The sequence below is a fragment of the Amaranthus tricolor genome, chromosome 5 (assembly GCF_026212465.1).
Source record: "Amaranthus tricolor cultivar Red isolate AtriRed21 chromosome 5, ASM2621246v1, whole genome shotgun sequence".
In the NCBI taxonomy this organism is placed as follows: domain Eukaryota; kingdom Viridiplantae; phylum Streptophyta; class Magnoliopsida; order Caryophyllales; family Amaranthaceae; genus Amaranthus; species Amaranthus tricolor.
Window position 1 is genome coordinate 31590954 of NC_080051.1, and position 20545 is coordinate 31611498.

General features: G+C 34.3%; 3 protein-coding genes across 3 annotated transcripts; 2 read left to right on the forward strand and 1 right to left on the reverse strand.

Annotated features, from left to right (window-relative positions):
• The first annotated feature begins 1115 nt into the window (after positions 1 to 1115).
• Positions 1116 to 2499, forward strand: LOC130813677 (uncharacterized). The gene is made up of 4 exons (XM_057679518.1): positions 1116 to 1120; positions 1182 to 1269; positions 1366 to 1609; positions 1687 to 2499. Exons 1-4 carry the CDS (start codon positions 1116 to 1118, stop codon positions 2358 to 2360), a joined length of 1011 nt encoding a protein of 336 aa, XP_057535501.1. The 3' UTR covers positions 2361 to 2499.
• LOC130814197 (protein MAIN-LIKE 1-like) lies at positions 2359 to 4561 on the reverse strand. Its single transcript, XM_057680267.1, has 3 exons — positions 3201 to 4561; positions 2694 to 3113; positions 2359 to 2617 (listed from the first exon to the last, which is right to left on the reverse strand). The coding sequence occupies exons 1-3, from the start codon at positions 3939 to 3941 to the stop codon at positions 2459 to 2461; spliced, it is 1320 nt and encodes a 439-aa protein (XP_057536250.1). The 5' UTR covers positions 3942 to 4561; the 3' UTR covers positions 2359 to 2458.
• Positions 4562 to 10421: 5860 nt separating this feature from the next.
• LOC130814198 (acetylajmalan esterase-like) lies at positions 10422 to 16478 on the forward strand. Its single transcript, XM_057680268.1, has 5 exons — positions 10422 to 10844; positions 12759 to 12971; positions 13706 to 13854; positions 14353 to 14626; positions 16057 to 16478. Exons 1-5 carry the CDS (start codon positions 10544 to 10546, stop codon positions 16281 to 16283), a joined length of 1164 nt encoding a protein of 387 aa, XP_057536251.1. The 5' UTR covers positions 10422 to 10543; the 3' UTR covers positions 16284 to 16478.
• Positions 16479 to 20545: the final 4067 nt, after the last annotated feature.

Sequence of the window (20545 nt, forward strand, 5' to 3'; positions counted from 1 at the left end):
TTCCTCGTTTTTATGCTAGTATGAATCAAATTTACAATGAGAGACAGTCAATGAGGAGAGAAGAGATGGATGGTAGGACTCCTCTTCAACACTGTCTGTATATGGCCACGGAGCATAATTATGTAGTTTGGAGGGACTTGGATAGTGAGGATCAGTTGACTAGATTATTGATTGCGAATCCAACTTCTATCCAGATGCTACGTTCGTGGCCCCATGTTGTGTTGATAGACACAACGTACAAAACGAATAAGCAAAAGTGGCCCCTTTGCGAAATCATTGGAATGACGCCAACGAATCATAATTTCTTGGTTGCATTATGTTTGATGCGAGATGAGGCGGCTGTGTCTTATTCTTGGGTGTTGGAGAGGTTGAGGGATATTTACGGGACAGTGCAGACGCCGGATGTAATCGTAACGGATCGGGATGAGGGTTTGTCTGCAGCTATTCATGCTGTCTTTCCAGGTAAACATGTTTTAATTATCAATTATCGTCGATCTATGTATTATATATTTCTGAATTAATTTTAAATTTATGTTTAATGCAGATGTACGACATCTATTATGCGTATGGCATATTGGCAATGACGTGGAGAACATGGTCGATAAATTGTGTGGCGGCAAGAAAAATCAACAGGGCCAGTTATTCAGGCAAACAAAATGGAACCCCTTGGTTAACAGTATGACGATCGCCGATTTTGAAAACAGATGGGAAGGGATTGTGTCCACTTGGTCGACTAGGAACCGGAGAGTCGTGCAATATTTGGCAGGAACATGGATTCCTCACAAAGAGAAATATGTGCGTGCGTGGACGAATGATTGTTTGCACTTGGGTAACCAGACTACCAGTCGAGTTGAAAGTCAACACTCTTCCTTCAAGTACTACTTGGGTAGCGGTAATAGCTCATTCGATACGCTGTTTAAAAGGGCGGACGCACAAATTATGAATCAACAATCAAAAATAAGACAAGCTCTTGAGGAATCTAAGAATTCCATTTCAAGAACGTCGCGACTAAATTTTCTACGACCGTTGTATCGTCATGTTTCTATATTTGCCTTGGAACTATTGATGATGGAGCACAACCGGATGCTAACCCTGGGCAGTTGTCTTTTAGAAAAATGCGGTTGTGTCATTCAAAAAACCCACGGATTACCATGCGCGTGTTACTGTTACTTGTCTATCAGGTCTAATGGTGCTCTGTACTTGGACGATATACATCCGTTTTGGAAAACGTTAAAGTATTTAGATGCAGAAGAAGACGCGAACGAAGAAGTACGGCACGCAAACGCCGATGATAAAGAGTACTTTCAATCGTTGGTGGATGAAGTTTTAAAATCCGACCCCTCAGTACTACGACGCGTCTCTCAGGTACTTGAACATGAGTTGCACCCCGATGGTGACGACATACCTGAGCCCGAAGCAAGTCCACCGAGGAAAGGAAGACCAATGACAAGCAGAACCTTGAGGAGAAACAAAAGTGCGTTTGAGTACAGTAGATCGTCCTCAAGGGGTCGCGGATCAAGATCATCATCACGCGGGAGATCCAGTGGTAGATCAAGCAGCCGGTCGCATCAATCGTCAGTTGGAATTAACTTCAGTTTCAACTTATCAGGTACTCTTATTTCTTTTCATTTAATCTTATATGTTTTATATCAATATTGGCGTAATGATATATTGTTACTTATTCAGATGGTGCAGCAGGTCGTGATTTTTCACTTTTTCCGTGGCCAGATCACATTCCATTTATTCTTCCGCCATATCTGTTTGATTGGATTGATGTTATAGGTGACGGTAATTGTGGATTTAGAGCTATTGCCGCCACAGAGTTAGGGGGTGAGGAAGCATGGCCTCTGTTACGACGTGCAATGAGTTTGGAAATGGAAACGCATAGAGAACAATATGCACGCTTATATTTATCAGCAGATTCGGTGGAGGAAGCTATATTCAGAGTTGGTGCCCACAATAAAGGACCTGCTCCGTACGATCACTGGTTGGAAGCGACAACACTGTATTCTGCAGCAACATTTTTAAACATAGCAATTGCGTATTATGGCTCTGCGGATGGTCATCCAATGTACAATTGTTTAGTGCTTCCTTTAAGAAGAACAGGGGGAATGCATGGCGTAAATAAACTTATACATATTCTTTGGGTAAACGGGAATCATTATGTTCAGCTTTTAATGAACGATGATTCATCTCCAGTGCCGCCAGTCCAACAAAATTGGAGAGCAGCTAACAATTCATGTGCAGATTTAGAAAGACAATATCGTAATAGGATATCACTTTGGAGTAGAATGTGCAACATACAACGACAACAGCATAATAACACCGCCGGAGACGCGGTGAATTTAGATTCTCCATAGTGTTTATATATAATTCAATTGTTCAAACGATTAAAAAGTTGTTCATACATAAAGATTAAATACAACAATTGTTCATGCATTACAAAACAGGTAAATGTCTATAAGGGGCTGCGCCCTCTACACTCTTGCCATTCGGAAAACAACTCTCTAAGATCCTCTAAATACATATCAGCAGCATCTCTTTCCCGAGGCGTCATTTGAGCAATAGCTGGCATCCTGAGCAATGGTGCAAGTCGAGTTGGAAATTCAGCAGCAAACTGTAAAACCAGACAATTGCAAAGTCAATACATGTTATGAAACATAAAAATAAAATATATAATTAGGAATACTAACATATTCGACTCTGTTATCAGCAGCACCAAACGCAGCAGCAGGTCCTTCACCTGGGATAAGAAAACAGTGGGAAGACACTCTAAACCAGTCCACGTAATCCGGGGCAGCCTCTGATGGAACCGATGCGCGACGCTGTGCCTGCTCCACTACGCGGGCACAGTAAGGGAACCTACTCCACATCTCCGTAAACATACAGGAAGAAGCGAATGTAACTGAGTAGGAGCCCTGTGCTGGTCGCAGAGCTTGGGTAGGTCTCAGCGGAGCCGGGGGAATCTCCTGTGCAAAACCGAGCTGCCTCACTGTCCTCTCAGGCAAATAGACCTCCACGATATCGAAACAGGTGATACCACCGATATACGAGGTACGTGGGTGCTCGTTCAATAAAGACCTATCATAAGTCAAGTACGGAGTCCACTCCACCTGCTCACAATGAATATAATACATAATCAACATAACATCTCTGCCCTTGACAAGTTAAACAATTAAGTTTGAAGTCATGTACAAAACCTGTGCCTCTGTCATGGCATCCAGTATGCTCCTACAGTCTATCAGTCTGCTCAGCTCGCGGATTGGCTTCGGCGGGGACCACATCTCTGCCCTTGTCTTGTTCGGCATGTCAGCTTGACGCGGATGGGGGCGGAAGGCTGGGAAGTACTCGTAAATCCATGTCTGCAACAGTGTCAGGCAACCAGCAATAGTCTTGCACCCAGTCCTTGTCGCCATACCCAGTTGGCGATACATGTGAGCAAGCGTCACTGCACCCCAAGCAATATCAGCCTCATCAGCGGTAACAGTAACAACAGGGTGAGGACGCATCCCGACTCTAGTCTTATCCACGAGCAACGTGGAACCTACTATAGCCATGTAGTAGGCGGTACGTTGAGTATCCATAGACTGAGAACGGTGGCATAGCTGCAACAGTGCACCAACATTAATGCTGCCGCTTGTGAAGTGCCCCTTCGCACGCAGCTCCGACAATGGCATACCAAAAAGGCCGGCCAGGCCAAGCTGCCATTCATTATCAGACGGTTGCACGGGAAGTGAACCGTCAATGCCAATTCCCAAGATGCGTTGCACGTCGTGCAACATTATGGTCATCTCCCCCCACGGCATGTGGAAGGTGTTCGTGTCAGGCTGCCACCTTTCCACAAATGCCGTAATGAGAGCACTGTCGATGTGCTGGTGCATTATATACGGCAGCCGACCAAGGGGAGTACCAGGTAACACTCTGTACAATTCATCAGACATGTCCTGAAGTCTAATGATTGAATCCAACGTTTTCTTCCGAGCACGACATTCCAAAATCGGAGGGGTGCGCTCCGATCCCTCAAATATAGCCTTTGCTACGTGCCCACCGTAGCTGGGTATTAAAGTAGTATCAACAGGGCCCCCGGGCTGGGCTGATGTGATTAACCAGTCCGTGTCCGCGGACTGCGATCGCCTCCTCCCCCGTGGAGCCGCATCCTCAGCCTGGCTTACTCCTGCCTGATCAGAAGTGCCACTCGAGCCCTGCCCTCTACTCTTGAACTTAACAGCATGGCCTCTTACGATCGTCCAATCAACAGGATGACATGCAGACTCATCCTGACCAAGAGACTCTTCCCGACTAAGAGACTCGTCGTAATCAGTATCATCGTCACCTGAGCCGACCGTATGACTATGTAGGCTACTTTGGCGCTCAAAGCGACTACGCACTTGCTCTAGGGTACTTGAACGTTGGGCCTGACTATGTATGGCCGCTTGTTCTTGCCTTGCTCGCCTTGCAGATCCCGTAACCCCCCTCTCATGGGGATCACCTCTCAGTAAAGTAGGCCTAGATCTATTGCCGCTTAATAAACCTCTAAAAAACCCTTTTCCTTTACCTTGATTTCCAGCCATTTGCTAGAATTTTCATAATTTAAATTAAGACAACATTTTAAATTACTTAAAATCAAATAAATTAAAAACAAGCAACACGTAAAATATTTCACATTTACAAATAATTAAACAATTATTATATTCATAAATATTTAAACAACTCAAATTTAATAAATTAATTACACTAAACAAATTCATTACAATAAAAAAAAAAAAAAAAATTAAAACCGGTCGCACGAACCGGTCGCACAAAATGTGCGACCGGTTCGTGCGACTGGTTTTAATTTTTTTTTTTTTTTTTTTTCTTTTTCGAATACGTAAATCAATAACTACTTCTTACAACAACATTATCATAATACATATTATTACAACATTTACTAAATAACATTAACTAACAACAAACTCTTTCAAAATTTAAAAAAAAATAAAAAATAAAAAAAAAATTTTGGTTTCGGCCCAGTCGCACAAAACGTGCGACTGTACAGTCGCACGTTTTGTGCGACTGGGCCGAATCGAAAATTTTTTTTTTTTTTTTTTTTTGCTTCGATTGATTTAAAAAAAACTTACCTCGAATTTTTGTTGACGATTTCGATTCCAAAGTTTTAGCTCCGCTTAATTTTATGTGAAGAATTTGATTTTATGGAAGTGATGAAAGTGTTATTGAGTGGATTTGAAGTGTTTTTATATAAATTATAAGCTTAGTGGCATTTTCGTAATTTTTTAAGTTTCAGGGGTAAAATCGTAATTTCATTCAAGGGGGGGTGGCGATAAAATGAAATTGGTGGCGACAAATAAGAAATGGGTTTTTATTTCCCAATCCTTAAATATCGCCACCCTTTTTATTTTATCGCCACATCCCTAATAAAATTACGAATTTGCCCCTAAATTTAAAATTTTCTACATATATATTCCAATTTCACTAAACAACTCCTTTATCACACTCAAAAAACAAAATTACAACATAAAATTTTTGGAGCAAAAACTAAGAAATTCAATCCGCAAACAATTAATCGAGGTAATTTTTATTCGAATCGTATTATTTTAAATTATTTTTTTTAAAAAAATATGCAGTCGCAGGAAAACCGCGAGCCAACCGCGGTTCAGTCGCAGGAAAATCGCGGCTGGAGCGCGGTTTTCCTGCGACTGCAATTTTTTTCCCTTTTTTTATGAATAATTATTATTAATTTTATTTATATTATTATTGTTATTATTATTATTATTATTGTTATTATTATTATTATTATTATTATTGTGATTGTTATTATTATTATTATTATTAAATTTTTATTTTTATTTCAATTATTATATTTAATTTATTTTTTAAAATATTATTATTATTATTATTATTATTATTATTATTATTATTATTATTATTATTATTAACTTTTTTATATTCTTTTAAATATTATTTTTTATTATTTTTGTTGGTGATGTTGTTGTTGTTGTTATTGCTATTGTTAGTAAATTTTTCTTTAATTATATTTTTAAATATTGTTTTTGTTATTAGTGTTATGATTATTATTATTGTTTGTGTTATTATTGTTATGATTATTATTAATGTTATTATTTTTGTTAATATTGTTATTATTTTTATGATTATTTTCAATTTGGAAAATTAATTACAATAATAATAATAATAATAATAAATATATTTGTTCATAATGATTAGTTAAATATTGTTGTTCCTAATTAATTATTGTCTTTTGTTCATATGGTTAATTTAGCGTAACGTTTGATTATGTTTATTTATTAATAATAGTTCATTAAATTATCAAAAATTGTAGTAAATGGCTGGTAATTAAGGAAAAGGAAAGGGTTTTTTTTAGACACTTGTTGAGCGATAATAGTTCTAGGCCTACCTTGCTCAGAGGGGACCCTCATGAGAGGGGGGTAACGGGTTCTGAGTGTACGCCTCCGGTTCTAGAATGTCGTAGTAGGAAGAGGCCGTTGGAGGCGATCATCGGACTGCAGGATATGACCGATGCGCTGTACAATGTTCTACCTGCTACTCCCCTCGGCCGTCTACCGTACATTATGCACCAGCACATCGACTGTGCTTTGATATCGGCCTTCGTGGAGAGGTGGCAGCCGGATACGAATACCTTCCACATGCCATGGGGGAGATGACGATTATGTTGCACGACGTGCAACGCATATTGGGCATTGGTATTGAAGGTTCTCTACCGGCTGAGCCTTCTGAGGGGGAGTTGCAGGTCGGTATTACCAATTTGTTTGGGGAGCCCATGCCCGAGCTACGGCAGAAAGGGATATTCACCAGCGGTTGCGTCAACATTGCTGAAGTGATGCAGTTGTGTCATAGGTCCCAGGCCATGGGTACCCAGTCGACAGCCTACTACATGGCTATACATGGCTATTGTCAGCTCTACCCTGTTGGCGGATAAGACCAGAACCGGCATGCGACCTCACCCGATACTTGCCGTGAACGTCGATCAGGATGAGATCGCCTGGGGATGCGATGACCCTGGCCTACATGTATCGGCAGCTGGGAGTGGCATCTAGGGCTAGTTGCAAGACCATTGCGGGTTGCCTGACATTGTTTCAGACATGGATCTACGAGTACTTTCCCACCTTCCGCCCTCATCCTCGCCGAGCCGATGTGCCTAATAAGACTAGGGCGGAGATGTGGTCCACGCCCAAGCCAGGTCGTGAGATCAACAGGCTGAGGGACTGTCGTAGTATACTGGACTCCATGACGGAAATTCAAGTATTGTACATCACATCACACTTTCTTATGCATGTTTTTTTAATTTTAGATTATTTTTATATGTTAACTTGGCTTGTATGCAGGTGGAATGGACTCCGTACATGACTGCTCCAAGGGCATTGCTGAATGAGCACCCATGCACCACCTTCATCGGGGGTATCACTTGCTTTGATATCGTCGAGCTGTATTTGCCGGAGAGGACAGTGCGACAAGTTGGCTTTGTGCAGGCTATTCCCCTCCTCCTCTGAGACCAGCCAAGGCTGTACGACTGGCACACGGTACCTACTCCGTGACCTTTGCTTCTCCGCCTGTGTACTTGGAGGCATGGAGTAGGTTCCCCTATAGTACCCGCCTTGGTGATCAGGCACTTCGTCGGGCATTTGTTCCTTCAGAGTTTTGCTTGTGGTTGGTCTTCCCTTTCTAGGTGGACTTGCGTAAGGCTCAGGTATATCGGCTCCATCAGGGTGTAGTTCATACTCAAGCACCTGATACAAGCGTCGTACAACTGCGGGATTAGATTTTAGGACTTCATCAACCAGAGATTGAAAGTACTCTTTGTCATCGGCGTTCGCGTATCGTACTCCTTCATTGGTGTCATCTCCTACCTCTGTGTACGTCAAAGTACTCCAGAATGGATGAATGCCATCCAAATACAAAGCACCTTGTGAACCGAAGGACATATATAAGTAATAGGCACACGACAATCCGTAGGTGTATTGAAGTACACAATCGCATTTGTTAAGTACATAATCACCCAAATCTAATATACGGTTATGCTCAAGCCGCGGCTGCTCCAAGGCATAGATAGATACGTGGCGATATAAAGATCTAAAGAAATGTTGTCGCAACGACCTTGCTATAGAATTCATGGATTCCTGTAGCGCTTGTCGGATCCTGGCTTGCTGGTTCGTAATCTGTGCGTGTTCCCTTTTGAACAGGGTATCAAATGAGCTATTACCGCTACCAAGATAATACTTGAAAGACGAGTGTTGGCTTTCAATTCTGCTGGTAGTCTGGTTACCCATGTGTAAACATTCATTCGTCCACGCACGCACAAATTTCTCTCTAAGTGGAATCCATGTTCCAGCCAAATACCTAACGACCTTTTTGTTTCTAACTGGCCACGTAGTCACGATCGATTGTCATCTCTGTTCAAATTTGTCGATTGTAGAACTTTCAACCAAGGGGTTCCATCTACTTTTCCTGAATACCTGCCCTTGTTGATTTCTTTTCCCGCCACACAACTTTTCCACCATGTTCTCAATGTCGTTTGCATTATGCCAAATGCATAACAAATGTCGCACATCTACATTAAACACAACATTGAACGTAATTAAGACATACTCAATAGATAGAACGATAATAATTAATCAACAAAACCTTTTTACCTGGGAAGACGTTATGAATAGCTGCAGTTAAACCTTCGTCTCGATCGGTTACAATGACGCTAGGAGTCTGAGCTGTGCCAAAAATATATCTCAATCCCTGCAACACCCACAAATACGACACAACCGCGTCTCTTCGCATCAAACAGATAGCAACCAAGAAGTTGTGATTGGTTGGCAATTTGGCATCATTCCGATCACTTCACACAGTGGCCACTTTTGTTTGTTTGTTTTGTACGTTGTATCTATCAATACAACATACGGCCACGTACGTATCATTTGGATAGAGGTAGGATTTGCAACTAATAATCTGCTTAATTCCTCTTCGCTATCCAAGTCTGTCCAAACCATGTAATTAAATTCTGTGGCCATATACAGACAGTGTTGAAGGGGAGTCCTACCCTCCATCTCTTCTCTCCTTATTGATTGCCTAACATTATATTTCTGATTCATATTAGTAAAAAACCAGGAAAATTATCTCTAATAGAAGTCATAATAAAGGCCGATTGCATGCTGGTTGCACTAAGATGTCGTATGTGCTCCCGAATATCTACATTGATCCTATTTGCCCTTACATGACCATCTCTGTACACTAAGAACGGGTGGTTATGTTTTCCTTTATCACCAGGAAACACCTTTACAGTCCAAGGTCTTTCTCCTAGTTTACGACTACTTGCTACAATCAAAAGTTTACACCCACAACTTCTACTTTTAAAACCCGGTCGGGCAGCATTATCAAGATTATGTAAATCACCCCTAATATTAGCATAGCGATGACATCTTAAATACACACTAACTCTAGAATGTCCTTCTTTTTGTTTATAAGAAGCACGTGTAAATTGAAAATCAATTGTTATTGCTATCGCATCGGCCCAATTATGTAATTCATCTAAGGAAACAAATTCCCTATCCGTAACAAATCTACCAGAGTAATCTACATTGTCTCCTAAATTTTCAAAGTCCTGCAAATTTGAAATATGAAACAAACCATACATTAGGTCATTAAAAAATTATGCATAGAAACATTAATAATAAAAACATTCAGTAATAAATATAAATTATAAATTACTATAATAATTAATATTAAATAATAAGTATTACAAATTTATATTAATTAAAAATTATAATTTACTTAAATAATTGATATTAAAATAATAACAACACAAAAAATATAATAAAATAATTGTAATAATAATAAAACAAATTAATCTTAAATAATAAGAAAATAATAATAATAACATATAATTATAAATTATTTAAATAAATAGTAACAAAATAATAGTAATGTTAATAATATAAATTACTTACATTAATAATAATAATAATAATAATAATAATAATAATAATAATAATAATAATAATAATAATAACAACAATAATAACAAAAATTAATAATAATAATAATAATAATAATAATACTAAAAATAATAATAATAATAATAATAATAATTATAATAAAGTACGTACCGGATCCGATCTATAGTCGCTTTCGTTAGCCATAGTTAATCGATTCCAACTAACAGCTTGTTTAAAATCGAAGAACGTTTTTAGAGAGTTTTTAAAGAGATAGTACCGTGTTTGAATTCGTATATTCTACAAGGACGCCTCTGAAAATTCAATATATATAGAGTCACGATAATAATGTTATTAAGTGATAATAGTGTTACTAGGTGCAATTTACATTTGTTAAACAAGTTTTAAGTCTAGGGGCAAATTCGTAATTTCATTAAATAGTGACAATAAAATGAAAAGAGTGGCGATGAATAATAATACCCTTTTATTTTTTTTTTCTCCTATAAAAACCCAACCCATAATTTCTTTTCCCTCCATAACTTTACTTCATTTGCACAAGTTAATCATTATTCCACTAATTCCAGAAAAAAATGATGAACTTCCTTCTGCATTTTCTGATACTATGTATTTTCATTTCTTCACAATTTGCTACCATTATCATTGCACATCCTCAAGGATTAGAAACTTCCCTTTTAAACAAAAGAACATCAAAAACAACAATGCAATTTGAAGCAATGTACCAATTCGGTGACTCGCTTTCCGACACCGGAAACTTAGTCCGGGAACCTACCGGAGCAAAATCCGCTTTCGCCAGACTTCCTTACGGCCAAACATACTTCCATCGGCCCACCGGTCGGTGCTCCGATGGACTTCTAATGGTGGATTATTTTGGTATGTTTTCATTAATTAACACTTCTGATTGTTATGAATTGGCATATATTCCCATTTTATTAGAAAAAATGGTTAGAATTGTTGAATATTAAGTTATAATTCTGGAACTAAATTCCGTTGGACATTAGGATGATATAAAATAAGGGTATGTTGATGAGCATTTTTCCGTTTAGTGTTATCCGGTGATGTTCTGTTTTTCCTCTGTTTTTTTAGGTTCCATTATAAACATGAATAGTATTTATTATTGTACCTTTGGTATGACAAAAGTTGGCCAGTCATATTTGATGAAGAGGGATTGATTCCTTTGCATCTTTAAAACCTGCAATACTCCTACTAAGTAATTCTGTCTTGAAAACATAAAAACGTGATTAGTGGGTTGCTTTTACTTAGCAAAGTTGTTCGCATAAAACTCTCTCTATCCAAAAAATTGCAACGGTCCACATTTACATATCTTAAATATATAGATAAGATTAATGGTAGAGAATGAGAGAATAGAGGGTATATTTAGAATATTGTTAGACTATTTACAAATTGAATTATAGTAAATTTTAATGAATAAATTAAATTGAAAAGTGCTGCAATCTCTTAATGATTTAAATATTAGAGTATATAATATATTATAGGGCTTAACTATGTCAAAGAATCAACTCAACCAAAAGCTTAATATGTTATACACTCTAACACGACTTTTTGTATGAGAGCCTTTTGGACTTAAAGTGTGGATCCAGCATATACCCTATTTATACATGCCGCTAAGTATTTCACTTCAAATGAGGGGTGGTTGAGATTCGAACCCGCATCCTGTTGTCACACTGGCTTCAAGTGACCAACTCAACTAAAAATTTAAGTTGATGATTAAGAGCACAATATATGTTATATACTCTAACATTTAAGTTATTAACAGAGGAGTATAGAAGTATGTAAGAATTAGATAGAAGAGAAATATTTTAGCAACTTAATACCATGTGCTTTCTTGAGGTTAAAAACCAATGTTTCTTGCAAAGGTGCTTTATTCGTGCACTTAGTCATATTTTAGGTATGATATATTTTAAGTAATTAAGATAGAATGCTGAATGTTATATATAATAAGTTAAGTCATATTCAAATTTGAATTAGTTGTGTGAACTAATCGAACCCAGTTAAAATGACTTAAGTTGTTTTTTCCAATGAAATGGAGATAGTATTGTACTATATTTGTTATTTTTAACAAGAGAGTAATGGTATAAACTCTTTTAATTACAAGATATAGGCTGAGAAAAAGGGAAAAACTAGATGAAATTTAAATTCACAATTTTTATTAAAAATACTAATTTTTATTTTTTAATTGAGACTATAATATCAATTCCCATTTTTGAAAATATAAGTTAGGAAAAAAAAAACCCTAGATCACGCAATAAACCTTCCCTAAGGAACAAAACAAAGCACTAAGTCATAATTTCCAACCATCAAAAGTTGTGAAGATTTAGCACTTTCTCCATTCCTAAATCAAACAATTTTTATCATTCTTTAGTCAATGAGTTAGATAAGCGTGGGACAGAATTTGGACTTCTTCTATAACAAATTCATTCTATGTTATTCCCACTAAACTCATGTGGGGTGTATCTAGGACTTTTTTGTGAAATTTTTAATGGCATAAAACCTAACTTTTTATTTTAGGACAAGACTAAGGGAATTAAAAAGAATTAGAAAAAATTCAAAGTTAAAAATTTATCTTAAAAAATAATAATTATTTTAATTGAGTTAAGATTTGATTCTCAGTCTAAAATTAAACTTAATTAATTAATTATAATGATAATAATAAAATTACATGAAAATATGAAAATGTAAAAAATATATAAAAGTAATAGGGTTGTAAATTGCTCTTTATAATTACGCTTAATTATTTGCTAACATTTTTGTTGTTTTGCATGGTAGCAATGTACTTCAACCTACCATTTCTAAACCCATATCTTGCAAGAGGAAGTGACTTCTCCAAAGGTGCCAACTTCGCGGTGGCCGGCGCGACTGCTCTTGATGCCTCTGCTTTGGGTGCACGAAATGTAACACTTCCTCTTACAAACACCTCCTTGGGTAGACAACTTCAATGGTTTAAGTCTCTACTCCACTCTACTTTCTCTAATACAAAAGGTACATTCTACTTTGGATTATATCAATATAATAATATTGCTTTATTTTAAATACTAAATAAATCTTTCTTGGGAATTATTTTTAAAAAAATTTCTTGGGAAATTAATGCCGCGTTTGATAGGTTATTAGCTAGGTTTCCAAATCTTTGGAAAACTTATGTTTTTATGAAAGTATTACATAAGATAATATATTAACATTTATTCACTTCATAAAATATAAAATGGTTTTTTTACAATTAACACTTATTCTGAATCCTATTTGTAATAACTTTGCATAAATCAAAATATTTCCTAAATGTGGTGATCGATAAGTTAAGTTTCAAAAAAAAAAAAAATCAAACAAATAATATTATCTTCAAGAGAAATGTGTTAGAATAGACACAAAATTTGTGTCTTATAGAGGCCATCATGTCTGTATCAGAGTGAGAAATGACGTGCTATGTATAGTAAAAGGTGCGCAATCAATATTATGTAACACGACATGAGCACACAAACTGTCATGGTCATATCATACTTGTATTAGAGCGATCCATGTCGTGTCAAGTTGCGAGCTATGTTGTGCCCATGAAAGAATATTTCATGCATGCAAAATTGGTTCTTAAGAAATTTTATTGATGAAAATGATCAAAGAATTCTCTTAGTCTTACTCTTATAACCTTAATATATATTTGTTCACTAACATATGTTCAACAATGTCCTTAATACCCTTTGCTTGTATTGCTTGCATGGTTGCAGAAATCAAAAGAAAACTACAAAAGGCTCTGGTTCTGATGGGAGAAATCGGAGGAAATGACTACAATTTTGCTTTCTTTCAAGGCAAAACCTTGGAAGAAGTTTATCAACTTGTACCTCAGGTTGTCAAAACCATCAAAGATGCAGTCCAGGTTAAATCTAAATCCATATTTGCCTAAATATTTATCCTTTTTCAATCAAGCCAAATATTTATTTAGATTATAATGGACTATATATTGTAATTAATAAGTAATAACTTATAATCATTAATATCATAAATTTTTAGTTGAATTGGTCCTTAATATGGTATTAGAGTCGACAGTGATTCTTGGGTATAATGTGGCATACATGTAAGGGGATGTTGGAAGATCTCAATTCCCTCATTACTCAAATTGTGGGTTGTGGACTTGCATATACTGCTTTGTAATTAATCCTCCAAATATCATATGATTTTGAAAAAAAGCGAATCTCATCAAGTGTGTATGCAAGTAAACGCTCATTACTCATGGCTTTGTAGGCTCAAGCCCACAAGGTGATTATGCGATGAACTGTCATGACCTAACAGTTACATACGTCTGACCTCTTAAACCCTGTCTAGATGAGAGTTACTTAATGACATTGACATAGAACTCTTCCTCGTTAAATCTCAGGAAGTGATCAATCTCGGAGCAACTAACATTGTGGTTCCAGGAAATTTCCCCATTGGTTGTGTACCTCTATATCTCGTCAAATTCGAAACTTACGATGAATCAAAGTATGATGAATATCAATGTCTAAAAGACTACAATGAGTTTTCAAAGTACCACAACCAACTTTTGGTAGAAGCAATTCAAGAGTTGCAACAAGAGAATCCAAATGTTGCCATTGTTTATGGAGACTACTACTATGCCTTGACATGGGTCATTAGCCATGCTCCTGTGTTAGGTAAGACATATATTTCATCACAATAATTTCTCTAACAACATTGTCATATTGATCCCAACATGTTATGTCGCAACTTGTAGTGTCTTAAGGTTTTTGTTGTCACTAGTTAACAATGCTATTAATTGCTTGTGGGTCCCAACTTGGATTCTAACATTTTTTTGGTGTGGGTTTTCATTATGTGGCTTGTATCATGTTCCTCATCCTAGGTCATCATCACCCATTTTATTGATATAATTTTATCAACTAAAATCATTAATACAAAATTCAATATTAAATTAATTTAAAAGCGACCTGATAACTCGAATAAATACCTTGATTTATATGTGTAACTAAGTTCTTTTTTCTACATCTCAATTCCAAATTAAATGGTGCATTGGTGCCTAATTTCTTGCTTGTCGGTGCCAGTTAAATAGTTGGTAGGATAAGCTATCCTGATCCATGTGAATAACAAGGATCCGAGATGCGACCCGTGACTCCATAAAAGTGGTCCAATATTGTTTGGAAGGTCCTAAATAATTAGGACCATTCTTCATGTCAAGTCTTTTCTCATTCTAACGACCATGACAACCTGTGACAATATGGGCTAACTCCAATGATCAACGAATTTTTGAAATACTTAAGCAAAAAAAAAATTAATTAAATAAACTAAGCTGTAAACTTATTCCAAAAGTAAGCGTGAAATTTTCAAACCTGTGGTTTGGGTCTGTTCGCAGTTACTAACTGCGAATAGGTCAAAAAAGACAAAAATAGCTGTTCCCACTTAGTAACTAAGAACAACTGTTTTGTCCTGTTGCTGTTCGCAGTTATTAACTGCGAACAGGTCAAAACAGGTCAAATAGTTGTTCGCAGTTAGTGAGTGCGAACAACTATTTTGTCTTTTTTGACCTATTCGCAGTTAGTAACTGCGCACAGCCCCAAACCTCAAGTTTGGAAATTTCACGCTTACTTTTGAAATAAGTTTAAAACTTAGTTTCTTTAATTAATTTTTTTTATTTTTTGCTTAAGTATTTCAAATTTTCAACGATCAACTATGTTATCCAATATTTGAACTTATTTTGTTTTTTTAGATTATTTTGTTTTGTATAACTTCAAAAAAAAAATTATTTTTATAGATGGATCAGTTGACTTGTTTAATCAGCTAGTGATATTGACTTTTTTTATTAACTATTAAGGCAACTATTAAAGAAATGTTTGATAAACATACGTTGTTGACTATTGCTTAATTTATAGTAAAGAAAAAGTATATCAAAAATATAAAAGTCGACAAAAAAAACTACTTTTGTTTTAAAAGATTGTGTTACAACTAGCCTAAAAGACATTTATGGAACATGTAATTTTTATCACCAACCAATAAGTCAAAAATCAAAAGTAAAAAAAAAAAAAAAATCTTTCTATTGATTTACTAACTTTTTTTATAAATAACTTTACAGGCTTTGAACGAGGTGGATCAACTAAGGCTTGTTGTGCAATTGGCAACAATCCATACAATTATGATCTAAAAAAGAGTTGTGGAAGTCCGGGAGTCCCAATATGTGAAGATCCCAGTAAAACGGTAAATTGGGATGGAATTCATATGACTCAAGAGGGAAACAAAAACGTTGCTAGATGGTTATTAACAAATTTCGTTCCTCCTCTTCAAAGACATTTTCATCCTTAAATTTGTAATTATATTAATTACAATGTAACATTTGATGCTACTAATTACATTACTCTCTCTGTCTCTTATAAATTTGTCGCATTAGGCAAATCAAAGTATAGAAATTATATTCCTAGAAAAATGTCAATTGAGACCCTCCTTTTAAGCTCGTAAGACATTATGTCTAATTAAAGCGAAAATCAAAACTTATTTTAATTAAAGGAAATAGTACTTTCTTTAAATAAAACTTTAAATTTAATTTTCATCATACTCAATAATAATATCCATTTAGAGCCGTCAAATTCCCATGTTGAAATGTTTCAATGTTGTGTAATTGTTGATGGGCCTAAAATTGACCCATTATTGAGATATACCCATGCTGAAAGCCTGTTATCTTTGTACCATTATGGATGGGCCAATGTCAGATATGGTATTATGGAAATTTGAGTTTATAGTTTACACAAAAAATTTCATTTATAGACCAATCTTGAATTTGGATGTTTCTTTTTTAATTTGCTATTTCTATTTTTAATTATGGAACTACACTATCTCTTCTAAAATAAAGACAGTCTTTATTAAGACCATTTCATTGTGAGAAGACTTAATGTGACTGGCCCAAATCTAATTCATTTATATAAATAATTTGGCCTGCTTATATGGACTCATCTCACGGTCTTATATAAGACTTGGTGCTAAAAAAATGCTTTGTATGACTGATTCACTACAAAGATTAATGATGATTCTCTTAAGAGGCCGATTAGTATTTTAAGCATAAGGTTGTGCTGAACTTCCTCCATTTAGACCTGAGCAATTGTGAGATTAGTATCTTGGTGCTAAAAATATGCTTTGTATGTTTTACAGTGAGATTCGTTCATACAAGAAGCCTAATTTAAAAGTAAGTATTTAAGTATAAAAGTGGATATTTAATAATTTTAGTTGAACTATTTAGTTCAATTTAAAACTATTTCACATTAAAATCATATTAATTGACAATTTGTGTTTAGACCGTACAGTCAGTAAATTGAACATAAAACAATATCAAAACAAGGGTAGCTTGTAATTGTTAAAATCTGAATTTGCTTTGTAAGTGACTTTACTACATGTTTCTCGATTGGTTAAACAATTAAAAAATTTATTTTGTAATATCTTTTAAGTAAAAACTAAATAGATGCTTTTGGTAGTTTTTTTTATTGACTTTTATCTATTTAGTTTTTTTTCGTTAATAAATTTAAAACTTATAGCCAATAGATAATATTTAACCAAATATCTTTCTTAACAATTGAGCTTCACAATTGGTTTACTAGCAAAAATAAAAACACAATGCTACCGATAGAGGTGTTCAAAATAGACCGATAACTAGAGATTTACCCGACCCTGTAATTGAATTCGATTTGACCCGACTTCAAAAAAGCTTTATAATTATGTAAAAAAATATGAATGCAAAACCTAATTTCAAACCGATCTGAATTACTTAACTTAATATTAACGCAATGACACGAATAAACCCCTCTAGCTGCGGACGGATCTAATACGACAACAAATTAACCAGCCAACAACATATCACGAAACACAATTTATAATTGAAGGCTGAGTCATCAAAACTTAAATATGTAGTTATGTTACCAATTCAACAAAGAAAATATTATGTCATCCATAGATTAGTTCAAATGCAACCTCAACTGCTGATAATAATGCACTATTTTTTAAATATATTATAAATTATGAGCTGTTTTGATATAAATACATACTATATATTAATAATTCTTCGAGTGATGATATGGTTGAGATTTTTGACTAAATTTTATTATTTAATTTAATTTACGTTGTCATATGATTAAATGAGTTTTTGGTGACTCCGATCCTTTAATACTATCTTCATTCTTATAGATTTTAATATTTTTTAGAATAATGTCGTGTTAATAATTATTTTTTATTATATTATTAAATTAGTATATTAATATTAGTAGCGAATTCATAAATTTAATAGATTAGCAATTTAGTGAGTTTTATCTCAAAATTGAAGATAATTTTTGGAGTGTAACTTAGTTACAATTTGTATTTAGTAAGGGAAGGATAATGCCTATTGTAAAGTATGATTGTCCACATGTATAGGTATAAGGTAGTCCAGTCTAATTCCTTAAAAGATGAATGTAATTGAATATTATTAAAGGTGGTTGAAGAGCTTCGAATAAACTTACTTTAAATTTCGAATACAATCTGTATTTATTGAAGGTGGTTAAAGAGCTACATTAAGCTACATATGTTAACTAATTGAGCCTCTTTGATCTTAGCAAACTTTAAATTTTGAATATTTAGTAAAAATTAGGTTACTTAGAAGAATTAGTTTACCTAGTAAAAATTAATTTTAATTTCATTAGTAAAAATACTTTTAAAGGTAAAAATAGTTTAAAACCGTAAAAATAAATTCGTTATATTAATAATATATATCTTTAAATTTTGATCAATTAAAAAAATAAGTATAGTAAAAAAAATCAATTGTATCAAACAAAAATAATTTACACTGGCAAACTATTATTTATTTTAATATAAATAAGTGACTTTCAATAGAATCCAACGGAGTCTTATTAATCAGTAAATAGTAAAAACTTTGATATGTTTTTGGTTTTTAAAAATATGTATATGGATAAGAGTAATCACAATGAAGTTAACTATTATAATAACATAAAAGTAATCATTAAACAAAACAAATGAAAATTTTGACATTAATTCCTAAAGGAGGTGAACAGAGACGTATCGTCTTCATCATGGCTTATACGATGATGAAAAAATTCGAGGATTTGTTGACTAGGTATTCGATGATCATAATTTCTTAAACCAAACCGACTCATTATAAAATTATTTTTGTTGGAATGATTAATTTATATTTAGTGTTTTAAGATTTTCATAATTACACAAATAAACTAATTATATTAACCCGTTCTATGGTGAAATGGTCTCATATAAAATTGATATTCGTGATAATATCCTAATTAAGAATGTAAAAAGTCTAATTGGCATTTAAAAAACGTCAATGTGTCAATTGAAATCTTTAAATAAGAAATATAAAAAAGTTGAAAATTTTCGATTGAATTTCATACCAACTACTGTTAGTCGAAAATTACAACTAAGTTGCTACTAAAGTTCATGGTTGTAAAATATTTACGTATATAAAATTAGTCGGTATTCAATCGTCATTTTATTTGGTAATTCAAAATGGTTTTGGAGGAAATTTGCGTGCCCATCATTATTCGCCTATATATTAAATCGTATCAACTTCAACATCACATATACCATTCTACAAATAAAAATCAAAATTTCTCCTTTTATTTCAAGAAAAACACAGTAAAAATAATACAAATAATGCAGATATGTTATTATCAATTCATTTATTTGTTTTAAATTTATACATTGATAATGTATTGTTTGATAAATATATTTTGTATTATTTATGTAAGATTATTTTTGTCTCCATACATGAGTAATATAGTCTTAACTAATATATACTTCTAAATTACTTATGAAAAAGATTGACATTTTTGTGGATTCCATATCAAATCATAACAAATCCATAATACTCAACATTTTTCAAATTTACCAACTCCTTACATTTTTTGACCCATATGAACTTCCATGGCAATAATTTGACTTGGCCATTATTTTCACAAAATAGTTCAACAATCAAATAATGCAACTACACACTTCGAGCTAGGCCTATTCAACAAGGCGAGGATGCTTTTTTGAGTTAGATTAATAAATAGGTGTAGTTCTTTGAACTTGATTTAACTGATTTGTTTAATTTTGATGAATTTAAAAATTAATATATTTGATTTTTCATTAATTAAATGACACAGTAAATACTAAAAATGTATTTTACTCCCTCCGAACCAATTTAGTTGTCTTATTTCCTTATTTGGTAAAGTCTTTTTAGTTGTCTCATTTCTATTTTTGTCAATTTTTTTACCTAAATACCCTTAGTTCACACACGTAATTACGAATCTACCCCCGTAAACCCTACTAACCCAAAATAATTAACAATATAACCCAACATCAATAATCTTAATCATTCCCTCCTTTTTTTAATACTCCTATATACTCTACTGAAACCCTATCTCTCCCTCTCTCTCATCTTCATCCTCAACGTCTGATGTTTTCTTCATCTTCTTCAATGATCTTCATCTTCATCCCCATTCTTACTGTTTACGGTTTATTATCTTCATCTTTGTTTTTTTTTTCCACCATCTTCGTCTTCGTTTGAAACCCTAATAATTTTAGGGGTTTTTTAA

Bases quoted from the DNA above. Each gene is read 5' to 3' on its own strand.
- LOC130813677 (XM_057679518.1), top strand. The intron at 1,270-1,365 runs GTACGGCACGCA...CGCGTCTCTCAG, and splicing joins AAGAAGACGCGAACGAAGAA to GTACTTGAACATGAGTTGCA. The intron at 1,610-1,686 runs GTACTCTTATTT...TTACTTATTCAG, and splicing joins CTTCAGTTTCAACTTATCAG to ATGGTGCAGCAGGTCGTGAT.
- LOC130814197 (XM_057680267.1), bottom strand. From the start codon at position 3,941: ATGTCTGATGAATTGTACAGAGTGTTACCTGGTACTCCCCTTGGTCGG. The intron at 3,114-3,200 runs GTTTTGTACATG...CATTGTGAGCAG, and splicing joins ATGCCATGACAGAGGCACAG to GTGGAGTGGACTCCGTACTT. The intron at 2,618-2,693 runs GTTAGTATTCCT...CTGGTTTTACAG, and splicing joins CTGATAACAGAGTCGAATAT to TTTGCTGCTGAATTTCCAAC.
- LOC130814198 (XM_057680268.1), top strand. From the start codon at position 10,544: ATGATGAACTTCCTTCTGCATTTTCTGATACTATGTATTTTCATTTCT. The intron at 12,972-13,705 runs GTACATTCTACT...GCATGGTTGCAG, and splicing joins TACTTTCTCTAATACAAAAG to AAATCAAAAGAAAACTACAA. The intron at 14,627-16,056 runs GTAAGACATATA...ATAACTTTACAG, and splicing joins TAGCCATGCTCCTGTGTTAG to GCTTTGAACGAGGTGGATCA.